This window comes from Miniopterus schreibersii (genome assembly GCF_964146895.1).
Source record: "Miniopterus schreibersii genome assembly, chromosome: 1".
NCBI classification, from domain to species: domain Eukaryota; kingdom Metazoa; phylum Chordata; class Mammalia; order Chiroptera; family Miniopteridae; genus Miniopterus; species Miniopterus schreibersii.
In genome coordinates this window covers 133,371,985-133,388,975 of record NC_138101.1, presented here as the reverse complement: position 1 = coordinate 133,388,975, position 16,991 = coordinate 133,371,985, and the positions used below count along the sequence as shown (strand labels likewise).

Genomic DNA, 16,991 nt, shown 5'->3' with positions numbered 1-16,991 from the left:
TCACCCCTTGCCATTCTTCACCTCAGTCACTTTGCTCCAGGCTCCCTGAACCCACCAAACACATTTTTGCCTCTGGACCTTTATACTCGCTGGTTCTTTTGTCTAAAATACTCTTCCTTCAGGTAGGCACATGACTTGGCCCCTCTCTTCCCTGAGCTCCCTACCTAAATAGCGGTCTTCACTACTCTCTGTTCTCCTACGCTGCCTCATTTTTCTTCATAGCACTGACCACTTCATGTACTTCTACTTTTCTACTTGTCTATCTTCTCTCCTTCCTTACTCCATGAGAACGGGGACTGTTCTGTTCATTGTTATATCCCCAGTGCCTAGAGGAGCACCTGGCACATTGTAGGCGTGTAATAAATACTTGTTGAATGAATGGATGGATGGATGGGTGAACAAATTATCTCCTAAACTAGGTTCTAAGCGCCTTAAGGGAAGGCGCCCCCATTTTATCATCTTTGTGCCCTAATGTGAACACTTGTGAATACTGACAAATTATGTACAATGATTGAAACAACTGTAAGTCTCTTGTAGAAGCCAATTTAGCCAAACATGGTGGAATAGGGACTGGGAACATGAAATTCAAGAGAGCAGAGTTCCCAACCAGGCTGTGACTAAGGAGCTGTGTGGTCCGGGAGAAAGAGTCTCTATGGGCCTCCATTTTTTCATTTGTAAAGGCAAGGTTTGGCCTAGATTTTGAAATCCCTTTTAGCCTTGACATTCTGTGGTTGTAAGTTTAGAGTAATTGCACAGTCATTTGGCAAATATTTACTGAACCTTATAAGTTCCAGGCACTAATTGAAAACACAGGACCCCAATCTCAAGAGCTCCCAGATTGAAAGAGCAAAATAAAGTAGTGTCAGCTGAGCTGCAATAAAAGCTGAGTCTTAAAGAGCCAGAAGCATGCCCTGGAGTCAAGCCTGGGAAGGGCATCTACTAAAGAAATGGCTGTGCAAATGCAGGAGGCATGGAGACAAGAGATATTTGTAACCAGAACATAATTTTACACGAAGAATTGTTTGAGACAAATGGTCTTTGGGTGCTCAGAGTATATCCTGCTTCCAACAAAGCTAAATTCTATTTCAGCCAGGAAAACATTCACAACTGGAAAACAGCCAGATCAGGCATGCCTGCAACCTAAACTGTTCAAGTTTAGGAAACGACCCAGCAAATCCTCTCATTACTTCCTGTGAGATCTGACTTTTCCCCCATCGAACTGTGGTGGCTCCCAGGCCACCTCACACCGTTTCTACTTGCCCAGTTCAGGATAGGCCCAAAGCTGGCACAAAGATGGACAAATCAATTGCTGCCTGGGGGGATCTGGTGAGAGGAGGGCAAGCACTAACCACAGGTCAGGCGCGGAACAAGGCCAAGGCCGTTGCCCCAGGCGTGACCCTCCTGGTGGAAATACACTTGTTACCAGGCTGGAGTGCGAGAGACGCTGAAATTTGCTCTGCTCTCATTGGTCGGCAGAGCAGCACCTTCGGGGAACCCTTGTTACCAGACAAGAGAACGAGAGCCCATTGGTCAGGACACCTCACAATGGCCCAGCAGCGCGCAGGGTTCTGCCGATTGGTTCGCTTCGACCCCGGCAGGCAGCTTGCTCTCTGGAACGAGCTCAGCCACGCAGACCCCTGTTCCCATTGGCTGTTCTGGTGGCCACCGTCTTCTAGTGAGCAGAGCGGCGAGGAGCATCCGAGCGCGTGCTCCCTGCGGCGGGATCTAGGCCCGCAGACGCGAGACCCGGTGAGACGGTGGCTGCCCTAGCTGAGAGCAAAGGCTCCAGAGCCCGGCATCTCCGCGGAGGGCAGCCGTTCCTCGGGACCTCTGCATCTCCAACCTGCTCGGGTAAGTTCCGCGCACCCACGTGGCGTGCGAACCCTTCAGGGCTGATGGAGGGAGCATCCCTGTATATCTAGCCTGCGTTTCCTTTTACTTGTCCCCTTAATCGTTTATTCATCACGTGTTTATCGGTTCATTTATTTGGCATTCTGGGTCCATCCGCTGCCCCACCTATCCAAATCCTTACTTTTCTCCTACGGTGCTGGGAAATCCCGTGCCCTAAAGAATTCAGACTGAGATCAGAAGAGAGGAGTGGTAGAGACAAGAGGGTGAAACCCCGGAGGGACGATGTTCTACTATCCCAATGTGCTTCAGCGCCACACCGGCTGCTTCTCCACTATCTGGTAAAAGCGGCGGAGCCAGGGTAGGCGAGCTGGGCGGGGTGCCCCGGGATCCCCGCCTGACAGCCTCCCCCACTTCCCCACTTCCACCCTGTCCAGGCTGGCAGCAACGCGTGGCAGCCGGTTGGTGAAGCGTGAATATCTGAAGGTGAATGTGGTAAAGACCTGGTAAGGCCCAGAAAAGGGACGGGTGACCTGGTGCTGGCGTGGGTTAGGGGGTGGATTGGGGTAGGCAAGGTTCTGGGGCTGGTTCTGGGGCAGTCACGGAAGTGATCGGGGCATCTTGTTCCCCCAGCGAGGAAATCCTCAGTTATGTGCTGGTACAAGTGGAACCCCCACAACCCGGCCTGCCGCGGCCCCGCTTCTCCCTCTATCTCTCAGCCCAGCTCCAGATCGGCGTGATCCGGGTCTACTCACAACAATGCCAGTACCTCGTAGGTAAGGCTGGGAAGGCTCCAGGGAGGTGGGGCAGAGCTGAGCGGCCCTCAGCTAGGCTGGCTCTTTACCTTGCCCTCCCCACCCACAGAGGACATCCAGCACATCCTGGAGCGCCTGCACCGTGCCCAGTTGCAGATCCGCATAGATATGGTGGAGACTGAACTGTGAGTGTCCCCCTGGGACTGGGACCACCAGCCTTTGGTGAGGAACCTCCCTGCTTGGCCTCAGCCCATCTCAACCTCAGTCCTTGACAGCCACATTCTCTCTCAGACCCAGCCTGCTGCTTCCTAACTGCCTGGCCATGATGGAGACCCTGGAAGATGCCCCAGATCCCTTTTTTGGAATGATGTCTGTAGATCCCAGACTTCCAAGCCCCTTCGATATACCTCAGGTGGGGCTCATTCTCCCAGGACACCCTCAGATTGATGAGTTGACAGTACAGAAGGGCAGTGCTGCTCCTGCACCAGTCTGACACTGGGGTTAGGGAAAGGGAGCTGCCACAGCTTTGCCCCACAGGAGTCAGTGCTGGGGAACTGTCATGGTGGACCAATCCAGACAAGCCTACTCCACTTACTTACTCAAGACCAACTTAGAGGCAGCTCTTGTCCCTACTCATCTCCACACTGTTCCCACTGCTGAGGCCCTAATCCAGGCCCTCATTGCCCTTCAGCACTAAGTTTCCCTATCCACGTCCTTCTCCATCCATTTCCAACACCCCTGCAACTTAGACAATGTTATTTCTTTCCTTCAAAGACACCTCCAGTGGTTCCCCACTGCAAACAGACTCTCTGCCTTGGTTCAGAGCTAGCCATCCCCAGACATCTCAGCAAATTCTCTGGGCATCTTTGTCTCCCAAACACACCAGCCTGGCCCCTCATCCAAAAGATGCCACATTCAGTTTTTTGCTTAAGCCCATAATGGTCGTCCCTTGTTCTCTACTAGTAAATCCTACATATCCTTACAGACCTCACTCAAATGCTACCCTTTTGCTTGCAGCTTCTGTCCCACTCCCAGCCAGAACCAGATGTTGTTCTGGAACTCAGCACATAGGGCCTTGTTTTATCCTTTGCGTTGACCCTTACTAAGGTCATATACAAACTTGTCTCCCCTCTAGACCATATGCTCCTTAAGATCAAGAATCATTTCTTTTCCTGCTGTCCCCCACAATACCTGACATAAGGATGCAGTACTTCTTGCACAGTCAAATTGACAAAAGCTATGTAACTGGTGTGTGGGGGAAGGGGGCTATGAGGGTAGGAACGGGAGGAAAGGAGACCAGATGGTGAGTGGGTCCACTGCATGCTAATACAAGAATTAGGCATAAAAGGGTATTGCTGTCCATTGTGTGAATAAGATTGTGAAAGTAGGAAAGCAGAAGCCGGAAGCTGAACCTTATCTTTTGTCTCCAATCCCTCCCCAAAGATTAGACAACTTTTGGAGGCTGTGACCCCAGAGAGAGTTCCTGAGGAGATCCCTCCTGAAGTCCCTACAGAGCCTGGGAAGCCAGGTGAGCAGAGGGCTTTCTTTCTGGTGAGAGGCATAGGAAGCTCTAACAGCTGAAGAAATAACCATCTTTGAGCTTCTCTTAAGAGCCAGGCCCTGTCCCTGGTAAGGTGGCTCAGTTCTTTGGAGCACCATTCCATACACCAAAGGACTGAGGGTTTGATTCCAGGTCAGAGAACATAGCTAGGCTTCGGGTTCGATCTCTGGTCGGGGCACATACGGGAGGCGGCCGATTGATGTTTCTCTCTCACATCAACATTTCTCTCCCTTTCTTTCTCTAAAAATCAATAAAAAAATATCCTCAGGTGAGGATTAAAAGTAAGTTTTTTTTAAAAAAAAGGATCTGGTTTTATGAGATCAGAACTTTTATTCCCCATCTTACAGATGAGAAAAGTGAAGCCCATAGTGGCTAAGCAATGTATTCAGGGTAAAATGCCAGTGACTGGCCTGGGCCTGACTGGAACTCAGGTTGACTTGACTCCAGAGTCCATGCTTTTGCCTCACATGGGTGTGGGAACTTGGAAAGAAGCAGAGCGGTTGGTGTGACTTCCCTGCCCCTTCAGACAGGCCCCTGGTCACTGTGCTGTCTCCCGAAGCCATCACGCTCCAGGAGGCAGAGCCCATACGCATGCTGCAGATAGTTGTGAGTCCAGCCGGTTGTTGTCCCGTCCCACCCCCCCCACCCTCCCCACCCCCGCGGCACAAAGAGCCTGAGGCTGGTGTCCTACTTCTGACAGCTCAGCCTCCCTTGCATCTACTTTTGTCTGCCCTGGAGTCCTGCCTTCTCTGTCTCCATTTCACCCCTTCCTGCCCCTGGCACTTGAGTACCCATTGGGCTTCCTTGACCCTGCCCTGTGGCATGCCTCTCAGACTCTCTCCTGGATCCACTTCTTTTTTTCATAAGTGGAATTAGCCTCCTCTCCTTTTTCTTCCTCTCATGACAGGGTGAACGGGACCTCCCAGAGGTTAGCCGTCGAGAATTGGACCTGCTAATTGCTGAGGAAGATGAAGCTATCTTGTTGGAGGAACAAGGCAGGCCTGTCCAGCAGTGTGGGGCCTGTCTGGTGCTTGACAGTCAGGCCCCGGGCATGGGCAATCTGGGGTTTGAGCAATGCTCCTGTCTCTTCCTTTCTGTGCTCTGAGCCCTGATTCTCTCTCTCTGCAGTGTCCAAGGAGGAGCCCCGGGCCCCAGAAGTGGAAGCTATAGTTCCCCCACTCTCGCCTCTAGTTCGTCCACCGTAAGGGCAGGAACCCCTGGGCCAGGTAGGGGATCAGTGCTGGGAGGAGTGTTCTCATCTCACCCACTTTCCTTCAGGGTAGAAGAGGCAGCAGAGCCACTTCCAGGCCAGGTCCTGGTCCCAGAGGAAGTGAAGCCAGCAGTCTGGGAGCCTGAGGCCCTACTCGCTGGTGAGTACTCACCATGCCTGGATCCTTCCAGGAGGCACCTGCACAGCTGTTGCAAAGGGCCCTGTATTCCCACTTGCTAACGGCAGGACTCTCCAGCTTCTTGCTTGGGTGGCTGTGAGGGCAGAGGGTGTGGGGTGGAGCTAGGACCTAGCATGTTGTTGCAGAGGTGACGCCCCCACCACCGCAGGAGCTGCAGCTCCCAGCCCCACTCAGCCCAGAGGTGAGTAGTAGCCCTTCCAAGCCTCCTTCTCTTCACCCTCCTCACCCAGAACTGCTCGCCTATCTTCAGCTTCCCCAAGCCCCAGGCCACTGCTAACCTACACAAGCCTTTGTGCAAATTAGTAAGAGGTGACCCTGCCTATACAATTTAACCAGCTGCTCTTGCAGATGGGTAAGCCCCTGCAGAGTAGGAGCTGCACATGCTCCTGGAAGGCCCACCCAAGCCCTTTCCCAGGGTACCTCTGGGACAACAGTATGGGGCTTCAGTCCACCAGGGTCAAGGAGTAATTGGTAGCCTTGCCCCCACCACCCCTCCCACTCAGCAGAGGAGGCCTCCAACCTCCCCACCTGCTCGCCGCCTCCGTCGCCGCCGCCAGTTATTGTTCTGGGACAAAGAGACTCAGATTTCCCGAGAGAATTTCCAGAAACAACTGCAAACCAGAGCTCACTGCTGGGAGTGTGTGAGTGCAGTCCAGACTTTGCATGGGTTGGAGACAGGGAGGGCCTGGAAAGACTGAAACTCTGAGGTACATGCTGGGCCTTGTAAACTCCTGGGGAGGCACTGGGAACATTCCCCTAAGTGCATGCATTGGGAGTCTGCACATATACAACTCTCCATGCTCCGTTAGTGACCCTGCCCAGCACATCTGTTGGCAGCAGTTAAAAGTCCAAATTTAGCAATGAGCACAGCAGGCAAGGGCATGAGCCTGGAAGTTGGAAGGCCAGAGGCCCTGGAATAAGGTATTGCAGAGGTGAAGGGTCATTGTGGAATGACTCCCTCTTAACTGGGCTCTGGCCTTCCCTACCACGCAGCCAATGGTGCAGCCCCCTGAAAGGACCATCAGAAGCCCCACGGAGCTGTTCCGAACCTCAACTTACTGTGAGTGGTGCAAGTTGGCATGTGGGATCCTGACCCCATATTCCTCATCTTGGTGTTCCTTATGCCTCAAACCCTGTCCCTGCTGCCACCTTGTCCCCACCCAGCTGGCTGGCTACCCCCAGAACTGCTGGCTTTCTGGACCCGTTGTGCTCAGCCGCCCCCTAAAGCACTCAGGCGAATGCCGGCCCTGGAGCCTGAAGAGGCGGCGGCTGAGAGGGAGGCAGCCGCTGAGGAAGAAAGGAGAAAGGCTGAAACTCTGAGTGATATTGAGGTAACTGCACCCTCACTCCTTCCTGAAGGACCAGCCTGCTTTGCTTGAGCTCCAGCAGTCTGTCTTCTTCCCATGTGAGCCAATGGTATCAGGTCCTGGGCATGGGGTTGGAGTGTCCTAACCCAGAGCCAAGGCTGGTTCAGGGTGGGGACTGTCTCATCCTGCCCCAAGTGTTTCTGTGATGCTTGGGGTCTTAATTCTCTTTCTTTTGCCCCCAGGTCCTGAGGGAGGCCCAGGAGCCCAGTGGGCCCCTTATGCTGTCTTCAGGTAAGCACCTGAACAAGTGAAAAGCACTACCCTAACCACTGTCCCAGGAAACTGGTATCCCAACTGCTGACAGTTTTTCTCAGAGGGAGTATTTCACATAGAAGGCATAGGCTGGTTCTCTTCAGTTCTCCCTCTTGGGTGCTTGTAACAAGTCACTGCACAGCTCTGGCGTCCAGGTCAACCAGGTGGCCCCAATGTCCCAACTACTCAGATCTAAGCAGACTGAATCAGGACCTTTCCCTCCCCCTACAGAGCTCTCCATAGAAACAGCTGAGGAGGAGAAGTCTCGCATCAGCCTCATCCCTCCGGAAGAGCGGTGGTAAGCAGTTAGCCCTGGCCACGTGGGGCAGTGGCTAGGATGGGTTTGCCCCTGGTCACCATCACAGCTGCCACTTCCCTGCTCCACCTGATTCCCATGTTCTCCCAGGGCCTGGGCTGAGGCAGAGCAGCCAGAGCCCCCTGCATTGCCTGTGGTGCCTGAACTCCCTGAGGTGCCCATGGAGATGCCTTTGGAGCTGCCTCCGGAGGCCGAGCTGCTCTCACTTGAGGCTGTGCACAGGTACCAGCGAGGGAGTGCCTCAACTGGGTGGGTCTGGCCCGGGGCCTTAGCTAAACAGTTCTTGACCCCTACAGAGCAGTGGCACTGGAGTTGCAGGCCAACAGGGAGCCAGATTTCAGCAGCCTGGTGTCACCTCTCAGCCCTCGCAGGATGGCCGCCCGGGTCTTCTACCTGCTCTTGGGTGAGTGTGGACACGTGTGTGTGGGAGACACACATCGGCCAGAGGCCACTGTAGGGACTCCCCTTGACAAGTCCGCTCTTCATGTCTTGACAGTGCTCGCAGCCCAGCAGATCCTTCGCTTGGAACAAGAGAAGCCATATGGGCGCCTTCTGATCCAGCCAGGGCCCCGATTCCACTGTGGTTAGAGCCAATTTAGAAGCTGCCAAGAAACCAGCTGTGTTAAACCATGTCCTGCCTTACTAGACCCTGTCTGTCTCCTTTCTGGACAGTCACTTCTATCCTTCCTGCTCTCAGACCAGAGATGTTTAAGCAGAAAATGAACTGCCTTTATTACAGTATGTTGTCACGGGTCCATTTGTATTGTCCCATAGCATAGCAGATCCAGCCCCAGGGACAGCCCTATAAGGCAGCAAGCAGGGCTGGGACTCCAGAATCTTTGGTAAGGCATGAGGTGGAACTGGGCTGACAGGTGGTCTTGGGGCCCAGGCAGGCTGTTCTCTCTCGCCCAGCTGCAGCCCACAGTCTACTAGGTGAGGCCCAGGATGGCCTGGAGTTCCTGAGCCTTGTCGCCAGGCAGTGAGCCCAGTGCTGAATGGAAGCTGTCGGTATGCTGTTTGGCCAAGAATGTCAGGAGCAGCAGCAGTGAGGCCTTGGTGTCTGGGTGGGATGAAGAGAGAGAGATCCAGGGAGGACTGGCCCCCAATCCCTAGCTGCCCCAGGCTCCATAAGCCCTGCTGCTCCTTGCCTCCCCTCACCCTGCCAACGAAGGCCAGCCTCACCTGGTGGAGTCTTGTCGTCAGCCTGAATGAGGCTGCAGATGCGCAGGAGCTCAGGAGCCACATCTACAACCTATGGGAAAAGAAGGGCCAACTCGGGCAGGAGCACCCCTGAGCCCTAGAACTGGGGTGGGTGGTAGGGGCCAAGGAGACAGAGTCTCCCACCAGGGCTGTTGGAGCCTGACACTAATTCATAAGAATCCAAGATAACTGTGAAACATGAGAAGGACCCATGAAACACCATGAAGATAGTTTTGGGGTTGGGGGATGGGAAGGACAGGAGATTGTGATCAAAGGTGATTAAAGTCATAGCCTCAAGATCAAAAGTCTAAACACACAGGAGTTCCACAAACACAAGAATCTCTAAAGGTATATGACAAAGGTGAAAGACACAGAAACACTGGGACATCAGTCCAAACCTAGTCACTTGGTACAGTCAAATCGCAACAGAAAGCAGAGCTGTTCTGACTGGAATGGATGGTGAGGTGGCCCAGACCAGTACCCAGGCTCAATGAGGCACAGCCTGAAAGATCCCTGGTCTAGGAAATCAGCGGTCAAGTTGTGACTTCTGGCTCAGACCAGAGGATGGAAATGGCCAGGCAGGATGGAGGCTCCCTGAGGAAAAATGCTATGTGGTGAGAGGAAGCCCTTCTTCTCACATGATAGGCCTGGCTGCCAATCCTTGCAGATCAATGAGAAAGCACAATATGGAATGTCAAAGGGCAGCTTAAACCATCACTCCGCATCAGCTACTACTGATACCAACTCTGCCTATGACTAAGAAGGGAGCATTAAGCTCCCCTGAGAGCTCCAGCACTGGGGTTACCTGGTCAGGGCTGCTCTGGTACAGGAAGCTGAAGAGGTGCCCTATGGTGACCCACTCCTCCAAGTCCTCCTTCAGTGGCAGGGCATGCAGCAGAGCAGCCAGCACCTGGACATACAGATGGTTCTGGTCTCTTGCCCTACACCTTCCTCAGCATGTTACCACTGCCCAATGCCCCTATCTCTCACCTGGGGCTCTGGTTTCCTTGTGGGACTGGCCATCAGTAGGCGGGCGAGTGCCCCACAGATGTTGTCATGGACACGATCATGGCGCTCCCGTGCCAAGAGGGGCAACAGGAGTCCCACCAGCTTGGAGAAGTACCTGGTCCACAGTCAAGGAAAAGGCACTCTCCCATCCCTGAGCCCAGGGACACTCTCCCAATCCCACCTCAGCCACTTTTGCAAGCCAAGGATACTCCTGGGCAGGGCGGCCCCCGTGCTCAGCCAGCACACCCAGCCCGAAGATGGCATTGCTCCGCACTTCAGGGTCTGCCTCCCGGGCGGCGCTCAGCAGCACAGGGAGCAGGCGGGACACAAACTGGGCTGAGGCAGCACCGAGGCTCTGAATGGATTCTGCCAGTGTCCCCACTGCAAAGGACTTCTCTGCCACTGTGCAGCCCTGTTTCTGGTATAGGGAGGAGTGCAAGTCAGCCCGGGACTGGGAGAGAGTGGGGGTGTTGGGCAGAATGGGGTTTGAAGCCAGAGGATGGAGCACTCACCGTCTTGCAGAGCAATAATGGCAAGAACCCAGCGAAGAAGGGGGCAAAAGTGTCTCCCCCAGCTGCAGCTGCCAGGGCAGGAATGGCCTCACCAGCGTACTCAAGCAACATGGCATCATATTCAGCCTGTGGGGCCAGGTCAGGGGCTGGAGCACCAGCACCAGCTCTGTGACTGTGACACCTCCCACTATGTTTCTCCACTGCTACAGGTGGTCCTTGTGAGATATGCCCTTGGTGACAGGACTGGCCCCTCCCAGGCTGTGCTTGTTTGTAGCTCAGATATTTCTCTTGGCCCTCCTACTCTCACCTATCAATCCAAGCCCACCCTGAATCTCCACCTCCAGGAAGCCTTCCCTGAACCCCCACTGCCTGAGTGGGAGCAGGGTTGTATCATTCGGAGCCATTACCAATCTTTTGGCAGCCCTGGCTCCCCTAGGCCAAGCCCAAGTGCATTTGTCCACCCTGCCCTGTGGAGACTACCAAACAAATGACCTGGTCTCACAGTTTGCATCCATAGCTCTCACCTGGTCCTCGTCATCCTCCTCCTCCTCCTCAGTGTCCTGACAGGCTGTCTGTAGGAAGAAGCAGCTCAACTCAGCCTGGGTTCTCTTGCCCCTTCTCCTCTCCATTGGGTGGGGCATGGGGGAGCTGGACTTGTAGTCCCTGACCATCCCACCTGGGGCCAGGCCACCTCTTCACCCTGCAGCCCACCTGCCCTGCTCACCTTCCTCTGCAGCACGGCCTTAAGCATGTTGCAGAGCTCAGCGAGACGCCCAGGGTGCTGCAGTGTGAGGGTCCCACAGCTGCGCAATACCCCTGTCAAGGCCTCCAGCACGGCCATCACCACTTGGCGCTCCCGCTCCCCATATACTGCCTGCATGTAGGACGGCACCACCTGGGCCAGGGTGGCCTGCAGAGCTGGGGACATGATTGGCTGAAGCCCTGCCCCTCTCCCTCCTACCCCCTGGTTCCAGAAGCCCCAGCCTGGCCCCTGCATCCTTCTCACCAGCAGTGTTGGGTTCTGAGGGGCAGCTTTGACAGGTCTTGTGCAGCGCACAGCAGAACTGACCCAGAGCCTCATGGGCTGCCTTGCGCACATTCAGGTGAGGGCACTGTGGGATGAGGAGTAGAATGTGCCTGCTCTGTGCAGGGCAAACACAGGGCCCCTAACCTCTAGTCCCCACCCACTACACCCACCATCCACTCACCTCCAGAAGTTTGGATACTTCTTCAAAAACACTCTCCATGTAGGGAAGGAAGGCCACACTGTGAACAAACACATGGCCATGGGGAAGAGCTTCCCAGGCAGGGTACCAGTGCAAGGAAAGGGCGAATGCTCACCTGGTGTTCACAGAGATCTCCCCCAGGGCAGCACAGGTGTCTTCCTTCTCATCGAAGAAGGCATTCTCCACACTGTACCTAGAGTAAGGTAGCGACATAACAGCGCTCAGGCACCAGGAGGAGCAGGTCTGGCACTGGGCCCTTGTCCAAAGCTAGGATTCCTCCAACCATGCCTATAACGGCACCCCTCCGCACCCTGAAATCTCTGAGTCGTCCTCCTCTTCCTCGTCCTCATCCATGAGCTCCTCCTCTTCCTCCCCATCGCTCTCATCATCAAACAGAAGGAAGGAGCTGCTGCTGTCATACTGAGGCTGGATAGAGGAGGCACAGTGGGAACTATGGTTCAGCTGGGACAAGGAGATAAATCCCACACCAGGGCTGGCCTTCCCCAACTGCCCGGCCCACCCACTCTGCTCACCACAATGCCCTCAGTGGAACGCAGTGACAACAGCATGAGTGTGGTGATTTGTGGCAGGTAGGGTGCCAGGCCCTCACCCATCAGCCCCGATAAGGCTGCAAACAGGCTGTACCTAGTGGAGGCAGGTGAAGCTGTACAGTCCTGCCTACTACAGCCAGACAGAATGGGGGAGCCAGGGGAAGCCTATGGTCCAGAACCAGAAGACTGAGGTCTGGAGTAGGGACAAGTGAGGGCTCACTCACGTGCAGCGCCGTAAGTCAGGGTCGTCTACCTGGTCACATAGGCCCAGCCCCAGCTGGCAGCATTCCTCAGCCAGGGGCCTCATGGGCTCCCCCACTGCTCTTGCCAGCACCCCCAGCGTCTCTGTTGGGGCAAAGACTTGGTTAGCACTGGGATGTGGAGCTGGGCCAGAGGAATGCAGGGCCAAGTCCAAATTACCAAAGATGGCAACTGGAGGTAATTCAGAAATCCCACTTATTCTTAGGCACAATGGGAATGCCTTCGACGAGAAGGAAGACACCTGTGTGGCCCTGGGGGAGGTCTCGATGAACACCAGGTGAGCATCGGCCCTTCCCTGGCCCTGGGAACCCTGCCTGGGAGCCCCTTCCTTACCCAGGCTCTGGATCCGCAAAGGCTGAAGGTCCTCATGGCCTATCACCAGGAATTCCCGCAGGTGCTCCATGATGGTGGGGAAGTAGGGCAACAGGGAGGCCTGGGCAGCCGTGGCTGCAGGACAGAATCAGGTGTGGGGGGTGGAGGGTGGGAAGTGCCGGGACCAACTGCTACAGGTTTTCTGGGTGAACCCCATGCCCTGCCTCCTTCTCCTCACCAATGGCCCCCAGGGCGCTCACAGCCAGCTCCTTGGCCCGGGGGCTGCTGGGGTTCCTCAGAGGCTGCAGCATACACTCCATAAGCTCCGGAAGGTAGGGCTGCACTTTAGGCCCTGTGGGAAAGGGCGCCCCTCTAACAACCAAACCAGGTCTCCCCATCTGGAGGTCCACCTGGCTCCAGGCTGACCTTACTTGTGGTCCCACCATGGGCAGCGGTTCTAGGAGTTGCACACCCTGCCCCCTTCAGCCAAAGCTATAGCTTTGTCCCCTCCCTCGCACCCCCAACTGCCATCACTACCTAGGTTCTCCACGAAATTCTCAAGGGCATAGCAGGCCCTGGCTAGGTGGTGTGTGTGCCCAGGAGGCACTGACTTCAGGTAGGCGAGGAGCAGTGGCATCACCTCCCCTGAATAGCTGCTGATATGAGGCTGTAGGAGAGAGTGGGCCCTGAGTCAGCTCAACTGCAGGGCACACACCTAAGTGCCTATGGCAACAGAGGCACTTAGGCATGAAGACATGAAGCTGGTCCCTGGGACGGGTGGCTACCCACATTCAGCCCCGCTGACCTGTAGGTTCTCTGAGAACTGGCCCAGGGCAAATAGCGCAGCATTACGCACAACTTGTGATGGGTCCTCCAGGCCCTTACACACAATCCGCAGTAGCGGGGACAGCAGTCTGGATGAAGCAGGATAAGAGAACATATTTGAGGGGCAGGAACCAAGAGCCCTAGGATGAGCTGTTCTCCTGTTTCCCCGGAGAAAATTCAGGCTTTACCACCCCTTGGTCCCTATAGCTGGGGTAGCCATTTAATTTATCTTTCAAATCAGAATACTTCTGAGATTATAGGGTAAACACTATTGATGATTAGGCATGAATGATAAGCACAGACCAAGACTGCCATGGGCCATGTGGTCCTCCTCCCCATGGTCCACTCTCGCTGCAGGACGGGAATAAGCACCTCTGCCTGATGTGGTCACTAGCTCCATCAGACAGCACAGCCAGCACCAGAAGTCCAGCCTTGCGCTGGTATGGGCTCTCACTCCGCAAGGCCTCTTCCAGCATGGGCATCTAGGGGAGCACAGGGCATTCTCCTGAAACCCCAGCACAAGCCTGCCCATTCTTGTGGCAACAGCCCTCCACACCCACCAGGGCCCAAATATCCTCCGCCTTGGGGAGTAGGCACACCCGGGGGTAGGAGCACTGGGGCACCAGAAGGATGGATCCACACTTACCAGCGGGGTAAAGAGCTTCTCAGGGGGCAAATGCAGTGCCAGCATGTCCACAACCTGGAAAATGATAGGGAAACTTTGCTGGACTCCATCTCTGATCCCAACCTCCCACAGCCACCTGAGGACCTGCCCCCCAGCCTTGTCTCACATCCCACCTGTACAGCAAAGTGCTTGGGTGTCTCTCCCACCAGCCCAATCTCCAGGTCTTCCTCCTCTGAATCCTGGTCCTCAGGATCCAGCTGGCCCAAGGGGGGCTCAGCAGCCATAATGGGGAAAAGGGTGTGCAGCAAGGCAGGCAGGAGACGATTCTTCAGTAAGGCCTTGAGAGGGAAAGGTGTCCCTGACAATCTGCTCCCAAGGTGGATTCACATTAAAAATTCCAACCTTCCAGGCCAGAAAGGGGTCCAGCAAGAGATTCCAAATCTCCGAGCCAGGAGCCAGGGTGAGGACAGAACAAGTCTTAAGTATCTTAGCTATGGTACTTTAGATACCCCAAGATTGTCAAAAAGCCCCAGGAGTGAGATGAGGGATGGAGGTGGGGTTGTGTGTGTCAGAGGGCACTCACCTTGCTCTTCACTTTGACCAAAAAAGTGAGGCAGCAGAGAATACGTACACGCACTGTATCACCCAGGGCCACGTTTCCAGCCACCTGCCCAGAGACTAAGGCAAATCAGAAACAGGCAAGGAAAATCCAGAACAAGCAGCAGGGGCCATGCCCACCCCAGGCTCACCCCCAGGCAGAATGTGAGGATCTCAGAGAGGTTGGAGGTGATGACAGGCACCTCTGACTCCAGCAACTCATCCAGGGCCTCCATGGCCTCACAGGCCTTTGCCTGCCAGACAGATAGACAACTCATAAGGTTACCATGCTTTTATTCAGTGATCCAGGCTAGATGTTCCTGTACTCTCCTTCCAACAGAGCTCCTGCCCAAATGTCCTCACCTCATCTACAGAAATCAGAGTCTGCACAGCTGTGATGAGCTTGGGCACTAACATCCGTGCCAGAGGCTGGAGGAAAAAGGATGAGTTGAATCACAGAAAGCATGATGTAGCTTAGTCTCAGGCCTCAGAAGCTGGCAGCTTCCTTGAGCCCAGGCGCAGCCACCCAGTCTCCCCTCTCAATTGTTAGGAAGGACAAAAGGCAGAGAAATAACCTAAAGTAGCTCTGTATCCTGCAAGGGTAAGGACATAAAGGCCTGAGGATAGGGAGCCAGGGAAGGTGTGGGCCCACAACTCACCACGTCATCAGTGCCGAGGTGAGGGGCCATGGTGGTCAGAGTGCGAAGAGAGTAGAAGAGAAGCCCAGGAGAGCCCACCTCACCAAGGGTCTCATTCAGAAGCCGAAGAAGCTCCCGGTGGTGGGGTTGGAAGGCCTCAGGCCGGGAGGTCACCATTACACTTAGCAGCATAAGCCCCATCTGTCCAGGAGTAGGGGATGAGAGGGAAAAGCTTACATGGTCTATCCAGCCTCTGGGCCCCTCCCTCCTGCCAACCATGTAATAGTACCTCTCTCTCAGGGCCGTGGGGGCTATGGGTACTGTGCTGAAGAAGCTGCATGAGCTGAGGCCAGGCCTCCAGGCCTTCCTTCCGAAAAATAGTGGCTGAGAGCTGGGCCAGGCTAAGACTCACATTGTGCCTGCAAACAGAAGAGATTTCCCCCATCCCCAATCACCCTCCAGTACCCTCCCCTGCCCATGCTGGCCCTGCCTCAATGGGGTGGCCAGGAGAGAAACTTCCAGGTGGAGGCGCAGGGTCTTTGCCAAATTGGGACACATAAGACAGAGGCTCAAAGGGAAATCAACAGCACGGGGGATGTATAATCTGGTGAGCTTGACCTCACTCGGATTGAATTTCAGTTCCATCACAGCACATTTGCAAGAACTTCAGTCTTCAACCCAGCTTTAGAATCCTTGCTCTATCTTTGGTCTAAAACTGAAGTCCCTGCCCTCCAATTCCCAGCCTGGAGCTGAAACCCTGAGTGGTTATTAGCCTGGAGTCAGTCAGGATGGGGGGGGGGGGGTAAGACGACGACGAGGACGGGACGACGAAGACACTTACTCTGTTTCTCTCTGGAGGGTCGTCAGGACCAGGGACTTGAGGCTGGAACACAGGTGGAAGGTGTTTGGTACTCTGCCAGCCCATCTCAGCCTGGCCCCGCCCCACCCCGCCCCTGGCCTGCCCACCTCTCCCGGTGCTCCGCTGCCAGCCGTCGCCAGCGGGTGCTCAGTCTTCTGCGGGTCAGCACAGCTGCGAACTGACGGATCTGGGACAAGGAAGCAGGCATGTGAGAGTCCGGGCAGGTGCAGAGGTTTAACCAGTGGCGTACTTCGGGAAGCTCAGCTGGAAGGGGCAGGAGCCTCACCTGAGGATCGGCCGCAGAGGCCAGCAGGTCGCAGAGCGCGGGCAGCGAGGCCGGGTCCCGAAGAGCGGTCTGAAGCTGCTCGGTGGCCTGGAAGAGGCTAGGGATCAGAATAGGGCTCTTCCCGCAACCTCCCGTTTCCCCAGTCCGGCCCCGCCTGCCCCGTACCCGGCGGATGCGCTCGGTGTCCGGCAGCAGCAGCTCCCGCAGGATCTGCTCCAGGCCGGCAGGGTCCATGACAGCAGCGGAGCGGCCGTTACTTGGCCGGGAGGTGGGAGGGACAGCACGTGGAGGCTCTGAAACCCACTTCCGGCGGAAAGGGCGTTGCTCCGCGACCCTCCCGTCGCCAGGGTGACAGCTCGCTTCGCAAGTAGAGCTCCGGCTCCTCCACTTCCGTTGGGCTAAGCGCGGCTGAGCCGCGGAAACAGCGCCCTGGCGATGTAGGTTCCTCCTGCCGAGGTTCCCAAGCTCCGTGAACTATAGGTTGGCGCATTCCGCGGCAGCGGGCTTCCTGAGAGACACTGCCTGTCAACAGCAGGGCTCGAGTTCCTATATCCAGACCAAACCCTCCAACCACAGGATCCTT

At 55.5% G+C, this 16,991-nt stretch overlaps 2 protein-coding genes across 4 annotated transcripts; one reads left to right on the top strand and one right to left on the bottom strand.

Moving 5' to 3' along the window:
* Window positions 1-2,133: 2,133 nt before the first annotated feature.
* On the top strand, window positions 2,134-8,096 carry REC8 (REC8 meiotic recombination protein; the record flags this gene model as incomplete). The annotated part of the gene is made up of 19 exons (XM_081135425.1): window positions 2,134-2,189; window positions 2,286-2,354; window positions 2,482-2,624; window positions 2,713-2,788; window positions 2,895-3,015; window positions 4,047-4,131; window positions 4,691-4,770; window positions 5,072-5,201; window positions 5,293-5,365; window positions 5,443-5,534; window positions 5,699-5,754; window positions 6,080-6,214; window positions 6,567-6,633; window positions 6,738-6,904; window positions 7,123-7,171; window positions 7,424-7,490; window positions 7,599-7,730; window positions 7,805-7,911; window positions 8,005-8,096. The coding sequence occupies 19 exons, from the start codon at window positions 2,134-2,136 to the stop codon at window positions 8,094-8,096; spliced, it is 1,797 nt and encodes a 598-aa protein (XP_080991551.1).
* Window positions 6,884-16,877, bottom strand: IPO4 (importin 4). 3 transcript variants are annotated; one of them, XM_081135393.1, is made up of 30 exons: window positions 16,574-16,877; window positions 16,409-16,495; window positions 16,230-16,309; window positions 16,105-16,146; window positions 15,553-15,682; window positions 15,285-15,464; window positions 14,989-15,054; window positions 14,778-14,879; window positions 14,612-14,695; window positions 14,202-14,366; window positions 14,050-14,103; window positions 13,776-13,885; window positions 13,384-13,492; window positions 13,116-13,245; window positions 12,817-12,930; window positions 12,600-12,713; window positions 12,230-12,350; window positions 11,988-12,099; window positions 11,765-11,880; window positions 11,570-11,647; window positions 11,437-11,494; window positions 11,235-11,340; window positions 10,953-11,146; window positions 10,753-10,800; window positions 10,229-10,354; window positions 9,926-10,134; window positions 9,699-9,831; window positions 9,514-9,618; window positions 8,691-8,760; window positions 6,884-8,568 (listed from the first exon to the last, which is right to left on the bottom strand). In XM_081135393.1, the coding sequence occupies exons 1-30, from the start codon at window positions 16,640-16,642 to the stop codon at window positions 8,438-8,440; spliced, it is 3,243 nt and encodes a 1,080-aa protein (XP_080991519.1). In that variant the 5' UTR covers window positions 16,643-16,877; the 3' UTR covers window positions 6,884-8,437. The 3 variants fall into 3 exon arrangements, 2 of the variants coding, with proteins under 2 accessions (XP_080991519.1, XP_080991520.1); XM_081135394.1 differs by having other exon boundaries at window positions 8,220-8,568; window positions 9,926-10,128; window positions 16,574-16,731; XR_013998691.1 differs by having other exon boundaries at window positions 8,224-8,568; window positions 9,926-10,128; window positions 10,229-10,374; window positions 16,574-16,731.
* Window positions 16,878-16,991: the final 114 nt, after the last annotated feature.